The 21,733-nt window shown below is 46.3% G+C and overlaps 1 protein-coding gene across 1 annotated transcript in view; it reads left to right on the top strand.

Annotated features, from left to right (window-relative positions):
* Nucleotides 1-1,203: 1,203 nt before the first annotated feature.
* TRHDE (thyrotropin releasing hormone degrading enzyme) overlaps nt 1,204-21,733 on the top strand; it is a gene marked incomplete at its 5' end in the record, with an annotated part of 210,923 nt that continues 190,393 nt past the window's right edge. Inside the window, 2 exons of the mRNA XM_084270637.1 lie at nt 1,204-2,027; nt 8,174-8,447. Of these exons, the coding sequence (XP_084126763.1) occupies nt 1,204-2,027; nt 8,174-8,447 (1,098 nt within the window). The remainder of the gene's footprint in view (nt 2,028-8,173; nt 8,448-21,733) is intronic.

Genomic DNA, 21,733 nt, shown 5'->3' with positions numbered 1-21,733 from the left:
ATCGATTTAAGTGGGAGTATTTATCCCTTTTTTTTTCCCCTCCTGCTCCATCCCCATGCTAGTATGACAGCGCTATTGTCGCCCAAACGCGCAGTCGGCGGCTCTTTATTAACTCTATATAAATACGACACAGTACCGGCGTTCAATATTTATGTGGAGAGCACACTCCTATGCGTATAATCCCGGGAAGTCCTGCGGCTGGCAGGCTCTGCAGCCGGCCGGTCCCCGGCGCGGCCCGGCTCTCGCCCTCCGCCCGCCCCGGCCGGGGCTCCCGCCGCCGCCGCCGCCTCAGCGACCTCCCCCGGAGCCGCCGCGTGTGACACACCGGAGAGAAGCCTCCCTCGTCCCCGCGTCGCCCCCGCCTCCCGCCCCCGCCCGCTCCCCCGGGGCGCCGCCGTCACCGCCAGCAGCCGGAGCAGCCGCTGAAGCCAAGGGGCGGCGGGGCTTGCCCGCCTCTCCCCGCTTCCCATCCCTTCCCGTGCCTCTCCCCGGTGCCTATATATAGCCGCCTCTGCCCGAGCCAGCCGGGAGAGCGCTCTGTACCTGCAAGAAGCAGAAAAGGCAAAAGAGAGGAGCCGTGAGGAGTGACTCTCCGGAGCCGGCCCCACCAGGAGGAGGAGGAGGAGGAGGAGAAGGACGGGCCCGGCGCCGCTGTCCGGTGGTGCTGCCGCCGTCCCCGGTGCCGGGCGAGCCCCGCGGGGGCGGCCCGACCTGCACGGCGGCGCGGGGCGCTTATGGCTCAGACTCTGCCGGGGCCGGGCGCGGAGCCCGACCCCGGCCCCGGCAGCTCGGGGCGCGGGGGGAGGAGAGCTCCCTGCCGGCGGCGGCGCTAGCGGGGGGGGGGGGGCCGGGGCGGCAGAGCCCTCCCCCTTGGCGCCGAGGTGCGCTCGGCGGCATGTACTGAAGTGCCCCGCAGAAGCCGCACAAGTTGCCTGCGCGGCGCGACCCCGGCGGCCGGACGGTGGGGAGCGCCCGTCGTCGCCGGCTCCTGCCCGACTCCGTCCCGTCCAGTTCCCCCGTCCGGTGGTCGCTTCACGGCGGGGCTGCCGACAGCCAGGCTGATGCGGCTCGCCGGGAACTGAGAGACAGTGCGGCGGCGCTTCCTTCCCGGGCCAAGGGCCCCCCTACCTCGGAGCCTCCCATGCCTTCGGGGCCCCCTCGGGGGGCGGCGGCCCCGCGGGAGGCGGGGGCGGCGCTGCCGTGATGGCCCTGGAGGAGAAGCGGGAGAAGCGCCCGCCCGTCACCCCCATGATGATCGAGGAGGAGGCCGCCCTGCGGAACGGCAGCCGGGGGCTGCCGCCGGGCCCCTGGGCCGAGGCGGCGGGGCCGAGACCGCGCACCACGGAGCGGCACATCGCCGTGCACAAGCGCCTGGTGTTGGTCTTCGCCGTCTCCATCCTGGCGCTGCTGACGGTGACCATGATCGCCGTGCTACTCAGCGTCCGCTTCGAGGAGTGCGGCGCCGCCGCCGACGGCCCGCCGCGGGCCGGCGGCAACGGGAGCTTCTCTGGGGCGGCCCGGCAGCCGCCCGGAGCGGGGCAGCCCCCCATCCGGCCGGAGGAGGAGGAGGAGAAGGCGCGGGGCGGCGAGGCGGCGGTGGCGACGGAGGAAAAGGAGGAGGAGGAGTGGCAGCGGCGGCGGGAGATGCCACCCTGGGCCCGGCCGCGGCTACCGCGGCACCTTCGGCCGCTGCACTACAACCTGATGCTGAGCGCCTTCATGGAGAACTTCACCTTCAGCGGGGAGGTGAACGTGCAGCTGGAGGTGCGCAACGCCAGCCGCTACATCGTGCTGCACGCCCACCGCATGCACATCGAGGCGGTACGCGTGGCCGAGGACAAGCTGGCCGGCGGGGTGCGGGTGGCCCGCTCCTTCTTCTACCCGCAGACCCAGGTCTTCGTCGTCGTCCTCAACCGTAGCCTGGAGGTGCAGAGAAGTTACAACCTCAAGATCATCTACAACGCCCCCATCGAGAACGAGCTGCTGGGCTTCTTCCGCAGCTCCTACGTCCTCCACGGCGAGAGAAGGTAGCGGAGCGGCCGCGTCGTCTCACCTCAACTCGGGCCGAAGTTGGCGGCCCCCGCCGCTCCGCGGCAGCCCGCGCCGAACTTCGGGCGGGGCGGCGCTAGGACCCGGTGGGCCGCGGCGCCGCCAGGCGGGTGAGGGCCGCGGGGCTCCACGCCGACCGGCACCGGCGGCTCCGGGGCGCGGGGCCCGAGCCGGTTGCCGCGGGGGGGATAGGGGAGCGGCGCGCCGGCGGGGCAGCCCCCTCCCAACGGCGACGGGGCGCCCGGCCGGTCGCTGAGCGCAGGCCGGGCCTCGCCTACAGCCGCCGCTTGTGTCGCCGGGGGAACCCCTCTACCGACCGGCCGCTCCGGAGGGCTGGCGCTGGGGAGGCGGAGCTGCCGCGGCTCTCGGGGGCCGCGAGTCCTTCCCGGCTCCGCCCCGCCGGCCGGGGTCGGTGGAGCGGCTGGGGGGCGGTCGGAAGTGGCGGCTAAGGCTGGGCAGGGCAGGGGGGGGACAGTGTATGTGTGAGAGTGAGCGGGACGCGGGGACAAGCCGGGCGCTGCCGGGGGCGGGCGGAGCTGCCTCGGTCGGGCAGGGCTGCGAGGCGGCCTCGGGCCGTGCCGGGGTCAGCCGGGGCCGCCGCCAGGTGAGCGGAGCGCGCCGCCTCGCCTCGCTTAGGGCGGGAAAGGCTGCAGGCTGTAGCCGCCCGTCAGGAGGTGGCCAGGCGCAGCTTGGAACGGGACGGTGGTAACGAGTGAACTTCCCGAGGTGGCAGGAGTAAAGCGCACCGCCCGCTTGGTCCCTGCCGGGGCAGTCCCGAAGCGGGGGCTGGTTAATGAACACCGCTCCAGGTAATGGTTAATTAACACCGCTTCTCCGCCCGGCTGCCCCGTGCCCTCGTGTGGCAGAGCCTCGCCAGGTTGTCAGTAGCAGCGCGTAAGGGAAGGGAACTTCGCTCCTTCGGCTTTTTATTCCACTACTTGAAGCAAAAGGCGGTGGGATGTGACTTCCCACAACGCGAATACGCGGTCGCGCCGCCCGCTGCAGCGGAACCGCCGCCGGTTTACACCCGGTGCCCCGGCCAACCTGGCCAGTGTTGGCTGTTGCCTTGCAGAACAAGATTACACCTTGATCTGTATTATTGCAGCCCTCGGGTTGCTGTCAAGGCCCTTGTTACGGGAGGTGAGGTCACTGTGGAGGGACCGTGCTCAGAAAGTTACATAGGCTGCTTTTTTTCTTTCTTTTTTTAAGTAGTTTTTGTTTTTTTTTTTCACCACAGTCAAGCTTTGTAATAAAAGAAAAGATAGATGGGATAGGCTTCTTCGTAGTTCTGGCATGGTTTATCATTTTAGTATGAGTTTCTTTATAAGCTGCCCTGTCTTGGAACATCTGTGCAGTGACAGGTTTTTCCTCTTCCTCAATCTTCCTGTTTTATACTGCGAAGGAAAGAGTTTGTAGTTGGAACCGGCCAAAAATAGTAAGTCAGGCAGGAGAAGAGTGCTCACCGACTCAATTACATCGACAGCCCTTATATCAAAGCATATTTTCATTACTGGGATTACTGACAGCTTTGAACAGCCCTACATAAGGAGCACAGGCAGGGCTGAAGTTAAGTTTGTGCCGTTCGTCACCCCAGTGAAGTAAAATGGAAATCTGAAGAAGCATGGTTGTAGGAAAAGATGGGGATATAATGCCTTTTAGCGTGGAGCAGTGACTGACTGGGGTAATTGGGAGTGCTTTACAGACCTCATTTGGAAATGGGCAGATCAGAAAACAAAATACTTAACAGTAGGGGGTATAATTCACTTTACAAACCCAAGAAATTATTTAAGCAGTTATTATGCTTGTGCATTTAGACCTTGTATAGGAATAATTGAACTGTCAAATAGGTGTGACAGTGACATTTCTCCAAAGTTATTGTACTGCACTTCAATACCGATGCCCCGGTTATGATTTAAAACAACAACAACAGGCCTACTTGCTTTTTGAATCATTGAGATAGCTTAAGAGATGGAGTGGAAGGCAGCTGTAAAATGTGTTTCCCAGTACCTTTTGTGTAACAGACACAAGTTGTTTTATTTTTAATAGACTTGAATATAGCCATCTTGGGTGAGATCCTTACCTTGTGTAAGGTAGCAGTGTTCTATTGAACTCAGTGGGCATTTTTTTCTTTACACCAACTTGCTTCTTTCAGTAAAAATGTTTTTAAAACTCTAATCAGCGTGCAGTTATGGTTTCAGGTGTTTAATAGAAGTACTGTTTTTCCTTTTCAACTGTCACAGGCTCAACAACTCGCTGTAGTATAAAGTAAATAACACACATTCTAAATGGGAAAACTTGTTTGTTCAGAGTGTGCTCTTGCAGTGTAGCAATTTGCATTTTGATTAATACTCATTTTTTTTAAAATGCAATACATATAACCATTTGTATTCTTTAAACATAGATGGCTTCTGTGATAGATAGACAGGCTTCTGTCACACTCGGAGAGACCTTGATGTTCCAGCAGGACTTTAGCTTTTTGACATCTTTATATTCGATTAAAATACAGCAGCATCGTTGGAGCAGCGGTTGCTATAAAAGGGTCTAAGCCATCATTTTTCACTTTTGTTATACATGAGGAGTGAATAACTCTGGCTAACTGTGAGGCTTCACAAACATAGTAATGCCTTCACTTCATAATTTTTTTTTTCTTCATAAACTTAGTTCATTGTCTGTGATCTCGACAGGTGAAAATCCTAAAGCAACCTGAAATGTTGATAGCCGCTTAAAAGTATTTATTTTCTTACTGAAGTCCTCACTACTTTAATTGAAATGTAAAATGCGAGTGATGTGCTTCAAATTTACTTTGCATTATGTGCCAGAATTTACTGGCAGTAATGAACAAACATTTAATACAGAGCTACTGTAAAGCACCATAAGAATATGCACACATAATTTAAATGAACATCAAACTTTAGCATAAATGAAAAGGAAAAAAAAAACCCTTACATCAAGCAGACAAAACAAACAGACATATTCTTCCATCTTATAACAACTAAGATGTCAAAATAGATAGGTTGTTGAGGAAACACATGTCTTCCTTTAATAGCTGAGGTGGAATTAAAACACCTGCAAATTACTACCGTGGGTATGCTGAGAAGACAGGCTGCAAGGCTGTCATTCCCAGAAGTACAACTTTTTATGGTGATATTTTGGGGAATCGGAGATAAAAATGTCAGTGCCCAAAGAGGTGTGTGGAGTGACGGATGAAATCCCCAGCCCGCTCTTCACTCCTGGCATGCTATACTTTTTCTTCCTTTTGCCTCCTAATGCAGAGAGAAATAGATAAACCCAGACAGTTTTGGGTTTTTCCTTTTTAAAGCATGTAAGGGCTTAGTCTTTGGGAAACAGTTTTTAACTTGTTTGTGTTGCTGTATGGCACAGCAAATAGATCGATGTTTGATAGTAATGCACATGTTATAAATATCACTGTTATTGGTAGTTGATGTATTTTTAGTATGAAATATTGACTGCCCAGTGTTTGCCCGTTTACGTGTATGTGGATACATCTGTCTGTCTGCGACAATACAGAAGATGCAGAGCGCATCAGCTTCTGTTAGTCTGGGGAAGGGATTGTTTCAGTGGCCTAAAGCATAACAAGTTTCAAAAGGTCCTACTGATAGGACCTTTAGGAAGTAAGGAAAAAGATGATCCCTTATTTTGAGTGTCAGAACGTACACAATATTCCCTAAGTATGCATTTACATGTGTGTCTGAGCTCATTAAAATTGTTAATTGCAGAGGAAAGTTCATCATCCTTGCTTTATTAATAACAGGCCAGTACAGTTTTCCATGCTCACTTGAAGCTTCTGTTGATGGCTGTGGCTCTTTACGGTGTGCCTAGAATGCAGAATCAGGTCCACTTGAAATACTTTGCATATAAATTAAGTTGCTTTGCTTCATATAATTGGCTGATTTGGCTTTTTTTTGCACTAGTGCAGATCCACCGATAATATGCAATTTCATTGGATTAACACTGGAATACCTGCCACCAACTCTTTACCTTATATTTAGCAACCTCATGCAGAATTAAGATTTTAGTAATTCATGTTGCATAATGAGACAAGAAAAATGCAATATGCTGAATTCCTTCAATAATTACTAGCCACATAAGGCCTTTCATTTTAGACAAAGAACCAATGGTAACTGCTCCTGTGGTGGAAATAATTTTTGATCTGTTTTTTTTTTTTTTTTTAAAATATCCTTATTTGAAAGGAATGATAATTTCACCAGAATGTGTGTATCTAGGTCTAGTCAGGCCACAGTACGAGGGACATGAAGCTATCGGAGAGTGTCCAGAGGAGGGCAATAAGGATGGTGAAGGGTCTGTAGGGGAAGGCTTATGAGGAGAGGCTGAAGTCCCTTGGTTTGTTCAGCCTGGAGAAAAGGAGGCTGAGGGGAGACCTCATGGGGGTCTATGGCTTCCTCACGAGGGGCAGCGAAGGGGCAGGCGCTGATCTCTCTGGTGACCAGTAACAGAACCACAGGGAACAGCATGAAGCTGTGACAGGGGAGTCTAGGTTAGATGTTAGGAAGAGGTTCTTTCCTGAGAGGGTGATCAGGGACTGGCACAGGCTCCCCAGGGAAGTGATCACAGCACCGAGCTTGGCTGAGTTCAAGAAGCGTCTGGACGATGCACTCAGTCCCATGCTCTGACTTGTCTGGCCCTGTATGGAGCCAGGAGTTGGACTTGATGATCCTTATGTGTCCCTTCCAACTCAGGAGATTCTATGCTTCTATGGGGCATTTCTTATTTTTTTTTTAAATAAAACTCCAAGATATATATAAAACCGAAGAAGTTTTAGAAAAAGTTAATTAGATACTTTATTTTCTTTACAGTCTTCCTGTTTGGTTTTCCTTTGGCGTTAGAGAGTATTGCATTGCAGACAGGTGCCACCATTTTCATTGTATGAAATATGTTCACCCATCGTCTTTCCCCAGAGGAGTAACAGCTTATTACTTAACTTCTAAAATTCTGATAAATGTTACCTGGTATATAAACCTGCATGGTTATTTCCACTGATGGAACCTTGAAAAGCGAGGCATGAGTCAATAATCTCTCAGAAAGTGTAGGTATGTGCTACCTTTACAGTTATGTAGTTGGCTTATAGTAATTTTCTTGTCCTGTGTACCTCCAGAAAATATTCTCATCAAACCCCACGATTCAACCTTTTATGTGTATCTCTTTGTTTGTGCAAAGAGATCATCACACACTTTTTTCTGAATGTGTAAATATACATCTCTGCTCAGGAAGGTTCCTGTTCTCTTTCTGGATCAAAATCTCTTTAGTTTCAAAGAAAAGTTATGGATTTTATTGTCAAATTAAAGCCTTCCCATGGTCTATAGTGACATAATAAATATCTTTTCCTCCTTCAGAGATCTTGTAATAATTTGACCCATTTACTGAGAATATCGATTTGTTCTCCCTAAAATACCCCAGAAAAGCAAAGCACATGTAGAAGAATGGTGAACTGTTCTCTGCTTCTTTAATCATTTGCTTATATTTGTAATTCTGCAGAGCTCGCAGAATGCTTTTTTGGACTCACAGAGTCACAGCTGTGCTGTATTCTAATGTGTCTCAGACCTGCATGCAACTGGTGTAGAAGTAATCAGCAGTGGAAAACAATGACCCTCTTGAGTGCACTATGAGACTCGAAGTTCTCAAGTCCAGAGAAAAGCAAAGTGCCCTGTCAGTGTCTCAGGACAAAGTCAACTCCCTGAAGGCTGTTAAGTACAGTACTCAGTTTGAACCAGGACTTACTTGTTTTACATCATATCACCAATATTGACTAACATTTTTTTTCCACATATTGATGGAACAAAATTGCTGTTAGAACCTAAAGTTTGATAGAAGGCAAAGGATTATTTATTTACCATCAGCTTGGCACCTGCAAATTTGCAGGAACCTTGTAGATCATTGCTTTATATCAAATGCATTACAGTACAGGCAGTAAGGAAGTGATAAAGCAGTGCTGAATGCACTGTGTGCCTTCTACCGTTTGTTTGTCGTTGTGTGTCCGTCCCCTCCAACCCACGGTAATCAAGAACCATCTTATTTGGTGCATCTGTGAATCAAGTGCTGTGTGCAGTTAGTAATCACTTTGTTTTCTTGTTTGCTTCTCTTCTAGGTTTCTTGGTGTTACGCAGTTTTCTCCTACTCATGCCAGAAAAGCCTTCCCTTGCTTTGATGAGCCCATCTACAAGGCCACTTTTAAAATCAGCATCAGGCATCAAGCAACTTATTTATCTTTGTCCAACATGCCAGTTGAAACTTCTGTTTTTGAAGAAGATGGATGGGTTACAGATCACTTTTCACAGACCCCTCTCATGTCCACATACTACCTTGCTTGGGCAGTGTGCAATTTCACATTCCGGGAAACTGTCACCAAGAGTGGAGTAGTTGTAAGTATTTCTAATGTATCAAATACTTCTGTTATTTTGAAAACTCTCACTTTTTGTAAGGGATTGTAACATCAAGTTCTATTGGTTAGCTTCCCCCAAATTTTCCAGCTTATTTAATAATAGTGTGCATTGTTTGGGATCTTTTCTGAAGGTTCGTTGAATGTTTTTTGTTTGACACTTTTTTTTACTCTTTCGGTTAGTATGTATCACTGTCTGATGACATTTCAACTTTTACATGTGCTGGTTTTCTTCCCTTGATTTTCTTGGGAAGTTTTCTCTTGTTTTTCCTGTAACTTTTTCTATACCAGTGTTTGTCGGATTGTTTGTTAAAAGAAAGTAGTAGTACTGGCAGGGTTTCCTGTCTCCTTCCTTCAGCGATGGCATGTCCATTGGTGTGTTGTGTCAGCTCAGGAGGCTGATGAAGTAATTTCTGTCTTAGATCCCTTGCTCAGGAGTGGAACTTTACAGCCTAGGAGCTTCCTGTGAAGGTCCAGGTTGATGGAAGCACTAAATTTCTGGATCTGTTGTTTCCAATTATGGCAGGATTCCAGGAGTTATGCCATGAAAAAAAAAGAGAGAAAATCCTTTATTTATGTCAGTTTTGTTTTTGTTTACAAATATCAAGCTCAGAACTGTATAACAAGCCAAAACATACATGAGAAACACTGTCAGCTTAATAGAGTATTTCACAGTGCTGTCATCTTGATTTTTTCAGGTGAAAGTACAGAGAAATCCTTCCTTCTTAGTTACTGTGAATAACAGAACAGTTAGTTTTGGAAGCAGAGGGCTAGGTGGCAGTTTAAGCTGTTTAGATTTTACTTGTGCAAATGCTCTTTAGCTGTGCTGTAGCCTGGGGGCACGAGGAAGGACTGCAGGCTTCCCTTCATGGCAGAGCAGGTCAGGAAACATCTCCGTAACCACTTTTAGCTGGCCTAAGCATTGAGCTGCTGTGGATTGACCTTTTCTAAGCCAAAGGTTTTCTTTGCCTTCCCTGTGTCAGCCCTCAGCTTGGTACACTTGCTGTGGTGGTTTGGCCCTGGCTAGAGGCCAAATGCCCACCAAAGCCGCTCGCTCACTCCTCTTTTCAGCCGAAAAGGGGAGAAAATATATATTGGGAGGCTTAGGATTCAAAATAAGGACAGAGGGATCACTTTCCAATTAGCGCAATGGACAAAACAGACTCAGCACAGAATAAAGGAAAGTGATTTATTACACTACAACTGAGTTGGGTAATGAGAAGTGTGGCCATGTCTTAAAGCACCTTCCCCCCACCCCTCCCTTCTTAGCAGACTTAAACTTCATTCATGATTTTACTCCTTTCTTCCCCTCCCAGCATGGCGTGGTGAGGGGCAGGGAATGGGGAGTGGGGTTCCGATTGGTTCCTTACAAGCTACTTTCTCCAGTTCTTAACACTTCTACTTCCCCCTATCCCTCCCCTCTTCGCAGACTTTACTTTAATCGTAAATTCACTCCATTCTTCCCACACATCGTGGCACAGGGAATGGGGTTTTTCAGTTCATTTCTCCCAAGTTGTCCTCCTCCTTAGCTGGGGGTGGGGGGAGGGTGGCATTCCACACACCCCCCCTTCCCCTGCAGTACCGTGGGGTGCCACCCACAGGAGACAGTCCTCCACAAATTTCTCCAGCGGGAGTCCTCTCTACAGGGGAGTCATCTCCTCACCACAGGCCTCTCAGCAGGACTCCGTTCCCCGGGTGCTGACATTCGGGCCCAGACTCCCCTGGCCTGGTCCCCTGCAAAGTCACAAGTACCCCGGCAAACCTGCTGAGGCATGGATCAATCTCTTCACAGGCTGTAGATGTCTCTGCTCCCCATCCTTATCCATGGGCTGCAGGAGGACACCCACTCCACCATGGTCTTCTCCATAGACTGCAGGGGAATCTCTCCCTCCAGCACACAGAGTGCCTCATTCTTCCCCGCCCCTCTGGGGCCTGCAGAGAGCTTCTAAGTGCTGCTTGCAGAAGCCATCTCGGCAGCACAGCTATGCAAAACTGCAACACTTGCGTATCTGGCTGAAAATGGACATGAAAAACCAGATTAATATGTGGTAATTTTTCAAGCAAATCAGTTCTCTGGTCCAGCTTTTTTGTGTGACTGCCAGAGCCTTTGTGCAGATTCAAGTCTGTGCTGGAGATAAGGGAGGGTAGAGGCAGGAGGTCCTTCTGCATTGGCATCCCTTATTTAGGCCATACTGAAGTGATCAGAAAGTAAGTCTTGGTTTTTGTCACTGGGTAGGACACTGGGGGCCTTTCACTCCATTACAGCCCTTTTATACCATGGTCACCCGACAATGAAACTAACCTCAGGCTCCACTGAAGAGGACTAGGAAGTGGTTCTCTGAAACACTTTAACTTAAAAGTGTAGGGATGTGTGAACTACGTGTAAGGACATGGGAACTACTGAGGCCATGCTTGCTGTCCCTATGGCTACCTGTGATGGCTGAAAGTCTTTGGGTTTGATGGTAGGTTTTTTTCTCTGCTTGCTTGGTTTTGTTTTTTTGGTTGGGTGGTTTCTTGGAGTTTTTTTGGCCAGGTTGTTTCTCTGTCAGCTCAGTGAATTGAGTTACTTTACAGAAAGACCTCACAAGGGCAAAGACGTAAGGAGGGAGAGGTGAGTTTCTTGTTCTTAGTGTTGCTACCGGCAGATTAATTATCTGGACAAGAAGGATTGCTGTTGGGATGAGGAATTGGTTGCCTTTAGCTGTTGTAATAGTCATGTGAATGTTCACTGGTTTAGAACAGGCTGAGATACCAGGCCATTTCTTACTTCCCTGTAAACCAGTACTGAAACAGACTTCTATCCAGGTAGGAGTTGATGGTTTTCATTGTAATGTACTTCTCCTGCTGAGGGACTTGGTCTTAAGCTAAGAACAGTCTGCTATTTTTCAGCTTTAGAAAATACTGGTAACTTGAAGTTCTCCTTTAGCTCTAAAAAGATGGAAGTTTTTCGTGTATTCTTTGGTGTATAGGTCTTGTGTTCCTTGTGCTTTAATGCACTGTAACACTTGCAAGCTTGTTATATATAATACCACCCTGTTATCTCACTTTGAAATGTTCTGGATTCGCCAGAGAAACAGCTGCAAGCAGTACCTTCCAACATCAATATAAGCAAATACATGAAATGTATGGGATGGACCTGGACCATGAATTTGAAACATACGGTCTACTTCCTCTTTAACTCAAGGAGAACATCATTTTCTTTTAGTGTTACTCAGAACTATAGACTTTTGCTGTTTGAGTAAGTTTGATAACCTGAAGACAGAGGCACATTTGTGTCTTATAGACAATCACCAGTAACTTTCTGCTGTTCTCATGTTTGGCAAAACTGTTCTCAAGACTCCAGGCTTAACAAGAATCCAAAGAGAAAAATCCAAGTTGGTTTTTTCCCAGCAAATTGTGGCTACTGGAGCCTGGTATATAGCTGGAATCTATTGGTTTAGCGTGTGTAGGACATACATACATATACTACACTGGCTTGACTGTACTGCTATACAGAATTTTGCCAACAGTTACACAAATCAGTAAGTAATCATTGCAAACACTTAAAGATCAAAAGCCAACATAGATAGAGATAGCCTTCTATCCCAGATTTTTTTGTTTATTGTGAAGTTTGAGGTCTTGTTTTTTATAATGCCCCTGTCACAGAGGTACATTAATTCCCAGGAATACCAAAATAGTTTACACTGAGTTATTGATGAAATATATTGTCCTAGTTCTGGCCAGGCCAGAGTTAGCCTCCCCAAGCAGCCAGCGCAGGTGAGCTGAGTCAGCCTGGGCTGTTCCCATACCACCTGGCATCACTTCCCCAGAAAAGGGGCTGGTTGGGGAGGGGTGCTCCTGGGTGCTTCCAGAGCAATCTGAGTGTGGCTGGGGTGTCAGGTTGGTCCTTGTGTGGTGCAGTGCTCTGTTACCATTGGGTTGGTAAAGTACTCTGTGCTATAACCAGGTGTGAGTGTAATTTGGGATGGGCTGTTACTGTTCCCCTTTTCATGGTGCTTTTGTCAGTAATCTGTCCTTATCTCAATCCACGGAGGCTCTGTCTGTTTCTCCTCAGGGAGTGAGCAAGTAGCGTGTGATGCTCAGCCACTGCTTGGGGCTGATCCACCACATATATCTTGCTCTTTTTCAGTCTGTTTGTGATCTGATCGTCTTTAATTGTTTTTCAGCTTTGTTGAAAGAGTGTCTCCTAAGGTATGAACTCATGGTAAACAGTTCAGAACTGTGTTCATGCAGATGAATTGCTGAGGTGATCAATCTTTTTGAGTCTTTTGTATTATGATGCCAGGAGTTCATGGACACTGCTGGGTGAATTTGAAATTATCTGGCTCCCGGCATGTGTAATTCTAAACTTCTTAGTTTCCTCTGAAGCCACTTTTTCACTAAAATTTAGTTGCTCCTATATCCATGGCAATGGATGTAAATATGTGGTAAGAATAAGTTTGCTTCTAAAAATGAACGAACATTCAGGAAAATTAATTGAACTTTCATACTGAAGCATCTCAATAGCCAATTTCTTGCACTAGGGAATCATTCTTCAGTTAATGTGAATGTATATTTTATTGATTTTCTAGACATATAATAGATACCTAAACCACTTCAGATTGCATAGACTTTTGCTTTTGTTTTGGCATTTTCACAGACCTGGTTTTGATTCACAAAATATTCAGAGGGGTCCTGATTGTCCTTGCAAAATTTTGACAGCACACTAATGATTAAAATCTCCCCTCTCTTCTAGCTGACCAGTCTTAAAGTGCTAGGTGGATAACTAGGACCTAATCTGGGATAGGTCAAGGGTGGATAAACTCCCCAAGGAATAGGAGGAACAGTGAGAGTAAAAGCAGATTTGTACCTCACAAATGATTAACTGTTATCTGTTCAGTTCTGTTGAAGAATGACATTGACCTTAAAATTAATTTTAGCCTAAGCATGAGATTCAAATACATATTAAGTTTTAACTAAAAACTGACTTTTGGAAAGCTTAGGTAGCCAACGAAAATAGTAATTTAGATATATCCTATATAATTCTTGCAGACATGAAGATGGTCTGTATTTCATACACTGAAATTAATTTGGAAAGGGGGATTAAGACAAGCAGTGGTTTTCTAGGAGTGCAGCTCAGTGGATATGAATCATTAGCATAACTCTTTAGTCCAGATGGGTGTGATCAAGATCCCTTCCAGAGCAGGTAATTTAAAAGTAAAGTCAACTTTTTATATGCATTACAGATATATAACTTGTCATTCAGATTCACCTGAGATTACAGGAAATTGCTGCAACTGCCTTTGGGCAGGGGCTCCATTGTTGTGGAAGGGACTGTGGTGCAGTCATCTATGCTGCTGTGGGCTAGGGAGTAGTATAGTTCTACCAGGGTGCCGCTTGAGGTGATGCTGTATTGAGGGAGGGGGGAAGCCTTTACAAGCAGGCTTAGCTGATCTTTTGTGTGGCTGTAGCACTTTTCACAGCGGTAGTTGGTGAAAATCATGGTATCTCTGTATTGTCATCTTTGCAGTACAGCAATCCAGAAAACTCCACTTACCTTCACATACCTGCTTACATCCACTCGTGTTTCCTAATCATACCCGTTTTGGAAGTTGGTCAGTAATTCTTAAAAGCAAAATATTGCTTGCTGGATTGTAATGTCAGTCACGTTATCTTTGTGTTTCTTTCCTTCATTGCTGTCTCTATCTCTGCTTTCAATCCACCAGGCCTTTTCCTGCTATCATTATTTTTTTTTCCCCATCTGGATTTATTTTTGCTGTACTTATATTCTCCAAACCCTCTGTTTCTCATTCTGTTGTTGGTTGGACATGGAAACTCACTATATCCTGTATGCCTTCTTGCTGTTTCATAAGTTATTTTAATTCTTTTTCTTTCTGCTAATTCTTTCTCTTTTCAGTTAGTGGAAGGAGGGAGCACTTGGGGATGAAGAATAGATCAGTGGTGTTGCTGTAAAGAAACATTTTGGGGAAGTTCATCATCTACTGTTCTTTTTTTGCTGTGGATGGGGTGTGGAGATAGGTATGGAAATACAGTGCCAACTGGCAGCTTTGAAGTGTTTGGCTCTTGTTGGGGGAGTATCTGCTAAAAAGAAAAAAAAAAACAAACCCAAAACCAATCCCCAAATGCTTGGATGGGAGTGGAGTTCAGGAGGCTTTTGTAGGCGTAGGGGTAAGAAGAGCAAGTGGAGGCAGCACCAGAGCAGATGGGAGTGAGCGGCAGAGAAAGGAAGTGGCTATCTGGCTGGGTGGTGGTAAGTGGGAGAAGGAATGCCGATGGAAGGCGGTGCTGAAAGAAGGATTTCGCGTAGTTTTACTTTAGCTACTCCTGCTCCTATTCCTAAATTGTTGCAGCATATGTTGCAGAACTGGCAGTGTGTGGGCCTGACCACAGCTTGGTCAGCTGCTCAGGGTAGGACCTCCACTGTCTGGCTGAATCCATGCACCTTACATGAAGAAGAGAGCTCTACAGCAGGTTATATCTTGGTTTTAGTTACATCAAATGTTACTGTAGAGTCATCAGTGCCCAGTAATTTGTCATGATACAGAGAAAGACCTCGAGGGTAAGAAAGATTGTAGAAGAGTCCTACCACAATAAGGCCAACCTTTATTGCACTGCTGTTGTTTTGTTATTACTTTATCTAAGATGTAATTAGAGATCACAAGCTCCTGGTTAGTAAAAATCCTTAATTCAATACCTTACAGTACTGTTAAATCTTGTCCTAACTAATAAGGAGGAGCTGTAATAATCAGAAAAAGAGAATTACTGTTTTTATAGTGCTCTCTGGCTTGTAGAGAGCTTGCATAAGTGTTCTGGCACTGAATTCTCTTAGTCTTGGATTTACTGGGGCTCACTCAATTTGTCTCAGAGTCACACAAAAAAAATAGGAGTGGTTACACAAATTCAGTTTTTGAGGTAATAGTTGCCTGATTCTGCACAGGTGAAAAATGCTTTTTGCCTGGGAAGGCTTAGTGAGGGGAGTCACTTAAGCAGACCTAGGTCAGAATCGGTGCATGTTCATCAGCTCATCTTAGTTCAGGTCCAGCACATGGGACCATGGCTTTGTACTAGCCCTTAAACCAAAATGCCTGGAAGTAGTGCTTCTAGCCCTTCGTGAGGTGCTGGAGAGCTGGGCTGGGCATTCCCTTGTCTACAGTGGGGTGATCAGTCTGAGAAGACTGAAGAGCTTACTTTCATTAATAGTCTAAAAAAAGAACCCAAAACAGGTTGAACAAGTATTCAGAATAACTTTTTCCCCAGTGGATTGCGTTGTTTGTTAGTTACTAGAAAAAAACAAACCCATTAGTTCTCTCTAAAATAACTCTGCACTTACTGTGCAGTTTAGCCTGTAGCTTTTAGAAAATTATTCTGTATTTGAAAAATGTATTAATATTTGTATGTAATAGCAGTAATGACCTCGGCACCAGGCATTTTCTGTCAGTTAATGACTATTTGGGTTAAAGGCCTGAGGCTCTGCCTTAGGCCCTCTCTTCAGCTGCTGGTTATTAACTGCCGGCAAAGTCTTTCCATCAGTTATTATTTATTAATCAGTATTGAAGCAATTATACACCAGATAATTCTTTGTGGGTGAGCAAATTGGTTACAGCAGAATGATTTAGCTATCAAAAGTAGAATTAGTCCTCAATTAAAATTAAGTTTTCTTCTGCAACCTGAATTTAGTCCCGCTCCAGAGTTAAACTCTACTTCCTAACCTCACCTGTACATGAACAGTAACTTTTGTTAGCCCATCGCTTACCACTGGGAGGCCACATGTGTATCTGATAAACAGATAGCAGCTAATGCAGGAAGCACCAGGCATGTTTCTGAAGCCTGGTGTAATGCATGTTTGTTATGTTTAATCTTTGTATGTCCTGGAATGCTGCTCTGATAGTGATATGGTGATATTCATTCATTTTTCCTTTTCCTTTTTTAATTACAATGTCCCACTTTTGCCTTCCCCAAAATAGCTTTCATCAAACAGCTCAAAATAAAATGAATATTACAAAGAATGTGATGGGAGGTGTGCAGTTCTGTTGAGCTAGGAAAGCACACACACGTATGAACAAGGAAGTGTGTGTTTCTGCTTTCTTTGGTTTTCTGTGTGGTAACAACAGAAAGGCTGGTTGTGGAACTACCGTTTATCTGGGTTAGTGTTTACTACTGTGAATCGTTTTAGTTAAGTGGGAAACTGTAACATTACATTAGTAATCCAAAGGAATCGTAGCTTTCTCAGATTCACTGCATCAATATTTGTTTACCCATTCTGTTTCAGGTTTGTATATTGAAAATGACTTTTAGTTTATTAATTTTTAAATACTATAACTACAAAATATGCTACAAACAAACAAAAACCTATGTGATCAGCATCCATGCTAAACTGGATATGCCAGGGAATCTGTTAAAAACATAAATTGCAAACTTGCAATCCATTGTTATTGATTTCTGGTTGAATTTGCAAGTCGAATGCACTAGAAAAACACTGTATATGCATTGTGCTTACTCCTTTAAAAAATACTCTCCATCAGCACTTGTAGTACATGCAGTATTTAAAGGTGGTATTTATTTTATTAACAAACTCTCAGCTGTACTCTGCAAATAATAATACAGAGTTGAAAGACTTGAAGTTGGGACCTATGTTTTGGTTTGTTTTTGCCTAGGAAGATCACCTGAAAGTATCTGGTGGCAGTGATATACTGAACTTTGTATGGAGTAGCAAGAAGACTGTCAAAAAACATAAATTCTTAATTTATGGCTAATCTACAGGCTTCTTGCTTGCTTGCAGTAACCAGGAGCAGAGAGAGAGAGAGGCAGCACCTGTGATTGCTATTCTGACAAGGTCAGGCCAGGGTCTTCTTTGGGGTTCTGTACCTTCTCGAACATTGCTTCACCAACATGAAGGGTGAAACAAACAGGTCTCTTCTGGCTGAGGAAAGGAGAGGCAGGTCTGGGGTTCCCAGTACTTTCCACTCCTTCCGTGCCCTTTGCTCAGGGGAGAGTGGTGTGAAGTTCCTGCTGGTCCTCTGAAAATTAGAAGCAGCTCTTCCCCCATTGCAAGCAGGGGAAGGAGGGAGAGGGAGTGGGAAAGGCTCTCGAGCGCTAATAAGCATATGCTTAGTAGTACGTACTGTGACAGTGTAACTCATAGTGAAGGTGAACGCGGGAGCTGTGCTCTGCTTTCTGTACTACACTCTTTCATGTCTCCTTATGCCTCTTATGTTCTGCTGTCACATTTGACTTCATTAACTTATTCGTTAAGGTCTCTGTCCTTGGCATCAACATGAATTCTGCTTTCTGACATCCAAGGAAGTAGCGAGAGTCTATTAACATGTTTCTGTGAGAGTCGCGCTCTTGCTATGAAAGCAAAAAAATGAAGTGCCAAATAATCTGTAGGAGGTATCTCACCCCGGGACAACATAAAGGTGAACACATCCCTGCACCAGCCTGAACATCTGTCAGTCAAACCAGTGTTATCCCGTATAGCTACAGTAGTACCTGCGCTCTGTGCAGTGAAAATGGATTACTGAGGCAGGTGGCTTAGTTGACATCTAGTTGAGTGACAGACACAGTATTCGTGAGGGAGGAGAGTGATGTGCGCTTTTATTTATTTATAGACCAGTCTCTCCTCCAGGGTTTAGGTAAGTTTTAATCATATTTTTTTTTCACACAGAGACAAGAAATTTAGCGTGTTTGTTCCCAGTTTTTATGGCCTGTGGTGGGGAAAGTAACCACTTATTTCAGAGATTCATAGCTTTCAGAGATTCACAGCTTGCCAGTGCAACCCCTCCTTTTCTCACAGTCAAATGTCTGTAACATTCACCTTTTAAGCTTGCCAGATTTTTCTGTGGCACAAATGCCATCTTATTTTTGCCTTTGTTCCAGTATATTGGTACCTCTTCTGAAGATAATTTTTATCAAGATTCCAGAATGGCACAGTGTCATAGTGTAACTGTGCTTTTCTGGGATGTGGCCTGACACAGAGTGGCTTCACACATCCTTCCCTGCTACTCCACTTGCAGAGGGCAAACTCTGCAGCTGTGGAATAGTCAGGATGACTCTTGACTACCTTGCTGGAGGTGGTTTTGTTCTGGGCTTTATTCTGTTTCATAGTGGCTGCTGCAGTGGCACAACCTTGCAAGCCCTGCATGTGGCCCTGTGCCCTGGCACCTCTCTCTTGCAGTGGGTTGGGGACAGGTGGTAGAGAACCAGTTGCATTGGCCTGCTTCCACTGAACAGTACCTCTGGAGATCCTCTACTGCTCCTGCCTGGCAGCTTTCTGGCTGCTGTGTGCCATTGAGACATAGCAAGAGCAGCCAGGGATGAGAATGGACTCTGTTATCTTCTTATTTGGAGCAGCATAATTTGAAAGCAGATTATGTTTTCTCTTTGAAGGTAGATGACCTAAAGTGTATTTAGGAAAAGTTATCCCCCAGTGGATTATCCTGAAAAATATTTAGTGATGTGTTTTGTTTCACAGCATACAGTGGAGCTGTGGGACAGAGGGGAAAAAACTAAGACTTCATTTATTTGAAATGACTGCAGTGGGGGAGGGGGTAAGAAGCAAAAGATGGTTATTAGCATTCACTGGGGGGTTGCCTCTGGGGGTACCCACACCTTCTTCCCTCTGAGAGCAGTGGATAGCTTGGTAGTCACAGCAGCTTGGAACCTCACTTAGAGTTTGTATTCTCAGGAGAGCAAGTAGTACCTTAGTTAATAAAAGAAGCTAATAAAAGGTGGAGGAGGAATAGGGGAAGTGGATTCCTATGGATTAATTTCGAAGAATTATACCTACTGAATCGTTCACATACTGCATATGTATGTCTTATGGTTCTCCAGTTCTCTGGTTAATTAAATCACAGTTTGTGGTTGAACACGAGTCCATCGTGCTCTGTTTCATATCTCCTGAAAAGTGTTCCTATATGTTTAATAGTTGGTAGTGTTGTTTTGGAGGAAGTTCATTGTTACCCTTTAAATACCAATACAAAAATGGAGGCTGATTTATACCTGGTGAGAAAGTTTGATAGCTTTTCATGTGATCTGATATCATGGTTTAGCCCCAGCTGGCTGCTGAATATCAGGCAGCTGCTCACTCACTTCTTCCCCTCACCTCTGTGCCCTGACCCCTTGCACCTAGGTCCTTGAGCAAAAGAAACCCCGTGGATGGATTTGCTTTGCCTGAAGCAGGGATAACACAGAGTGTCTTCTAAACCATGGGTTTTTTTCATGTTCACTATGGGGACTCTATCCTCATCTACAGTGTGTGGGAAGTTTTGAGCAGGGCCAATTTGCTTGGTAGACCCCTTGGAGTTAACTAAGCAGGTGGCCTTTGCTAAATGTGCATCCCTGTGTTTGAGGGTGTCACCACCCATTGCTCTTGGTGTAGTCTTTAGCAGCCCATTGTTTTGCTTGATTTTCCCAGAGGCTGGTGCGTGACGGGGTGTGACACACCCCCACTCAGGGCTGTGTTCCTTGGCCCTGGTGTCCATGAGAGTGTTCTGGAAATAGGTCCCGTTGTCTGACTCCATTCTTTCTGGGGTGCCATCTTACCACAGGACTTGCTTTTCAAGGCTCAGGATGGTGTTCCAGGTAGCGGCATGGGACACGGGATAGGTCTCCAGCCACTCAGTGGTTGCTTCCACCGTTGTAAGCAGATGGTGCTTTTGTTAGTAGGTTTGTGAGAGTGTGATGTAATCAATCTGCTACGCCTCCTCCTATTTATCTTTCAGCCATCATCATCTATTCCAGAGTCTTTAACTGCTTGGCTTGCTTGATCACAGCTCATGTTTCACTTGTGGATAATCTGCATGATAGCGTCCATGATCAAGTCCGCTACTTCATAACAAGCCCATCTATATGTTGCATCATTTCCTTGGTGCCCTGAGGTGTCACGGCCCCTGCAAGCTATAAGTAATTCACCCTTATGCTGCCAGTCCAAACCCACCTGAGCTACTTCAGTATTAGAAGCCTGGAACAGCTACTGGCTGTATTGATGTTCCTCAGTGGCCAGACTCTTTGAGTGTGTGGGCATCTACGTCACACATTTAAACAACCACCTTCTCTAGCCAGACAGTGGTATCTTGCCCTGGTGTGGCAGCCCAGATGGGTTTGACTCTCTGATGTCAGTTCTTCTGGTGGTGCAGCCCCCTCCCAGGACATTTGCCACCACCTGTGAGTCAGTTTAGAGGTAGAGCACTGGCCCCTTTTCTTGTTCAGCAATGTTTAAAGCCAGCTGGATGGCTTTCAGTTCCACAAACTGGCTTGATTCACCTCTTCTCCTAAAGCAGCTTCTGTGACTTCTTGTATAGACCCCATATAGCAGCCTTCCACCTCTGATGCTTTCCCACAGCACAAGCAGGGCATATTACTTACAATTTTCTGGTAGCTTTTTATACAGTGAGGCTTCTTCAGCGCATATCACATCCTCCTCTGGTGATATTCCAGAATCTTTGCCTTCTGTCCAGTCCATGATCACTTCCAGAATTCCTGGGTTATTGGGGTTTCCTACTTAAGCCCACTGTGTGATCAGTGTGACCCACTTGCTCCACTTAGCATCAGTTGGGTGATGGGTAGAGGTAACCATCCTTTTGAACATCCACCCTAGCACTGGCATTTGGGGTGCCAGGAGGAGCTGGGCTTCAGTACCAGCCACCTGTAAAAGCAGGTTGAACCCGTTCATATGCTGCCAATCCTTTTACAGTTGGAATAGCTGCTGTGCTTATTCTGTTTTCCCTTTCTTCCCCTTGAAGGTACTGCCTAATATTGAGCAGTGTTTGGTAGATAGTGGCCAGGGCCCAGCACAGTTCAGTTAAGTTGTGCCTCTTTGGAATAGCTACATCATATTCCTTTCAAATACTCTGTCACTTTACCAGGGTCCTGTAGTTGTTCAGGAGTGAAGTTCCAAACCATTGGATTTGAGAAGTTGCCCATATTCTCCCACATGCCGTGCCACTCCTGGCTATCCAACCTTGGGGCAGATCTCTGTGTGGTAGTCTTAAAACAATTTTTTGTAACCCTAAAGAGGACTTGAAACACATTGGGGAGTCATAGCAATTGGAAGATGCTGGCATGTACATCCCAAGGGTATTCACAAATCTCGAAAGATGCTGTAACTTGCCTGAAGAAACAAGGGGAGCTGCAAGAGTGGGAGAAAGTATTCCTTCCCCCCCCCGTCTTCCTCATAGATTGGGTGTGATTATTAATAAATTCCAAGAGATGTCATCAGATGTACAGGCAGGACAGCAATGCTACAGAGAAATGCCAGTTTAAGATCATGAC

Source organism: Gallinula chloropus (assembly GCF_964237585.1).
Source record: "Gallinula chloropus genome assembly, chromosome: 1".
In the NCBI taxonomy this organism is placed as follows: domain Eukaryota; kingdom Metazoa; phylum Chordata; class Aves; order Gruiformes; family Rallidae; genus Gallinula; species Gallinula chloropus.
This window is presented reverse-complemented; position numbering and strand designations above follow the sequence as displayed.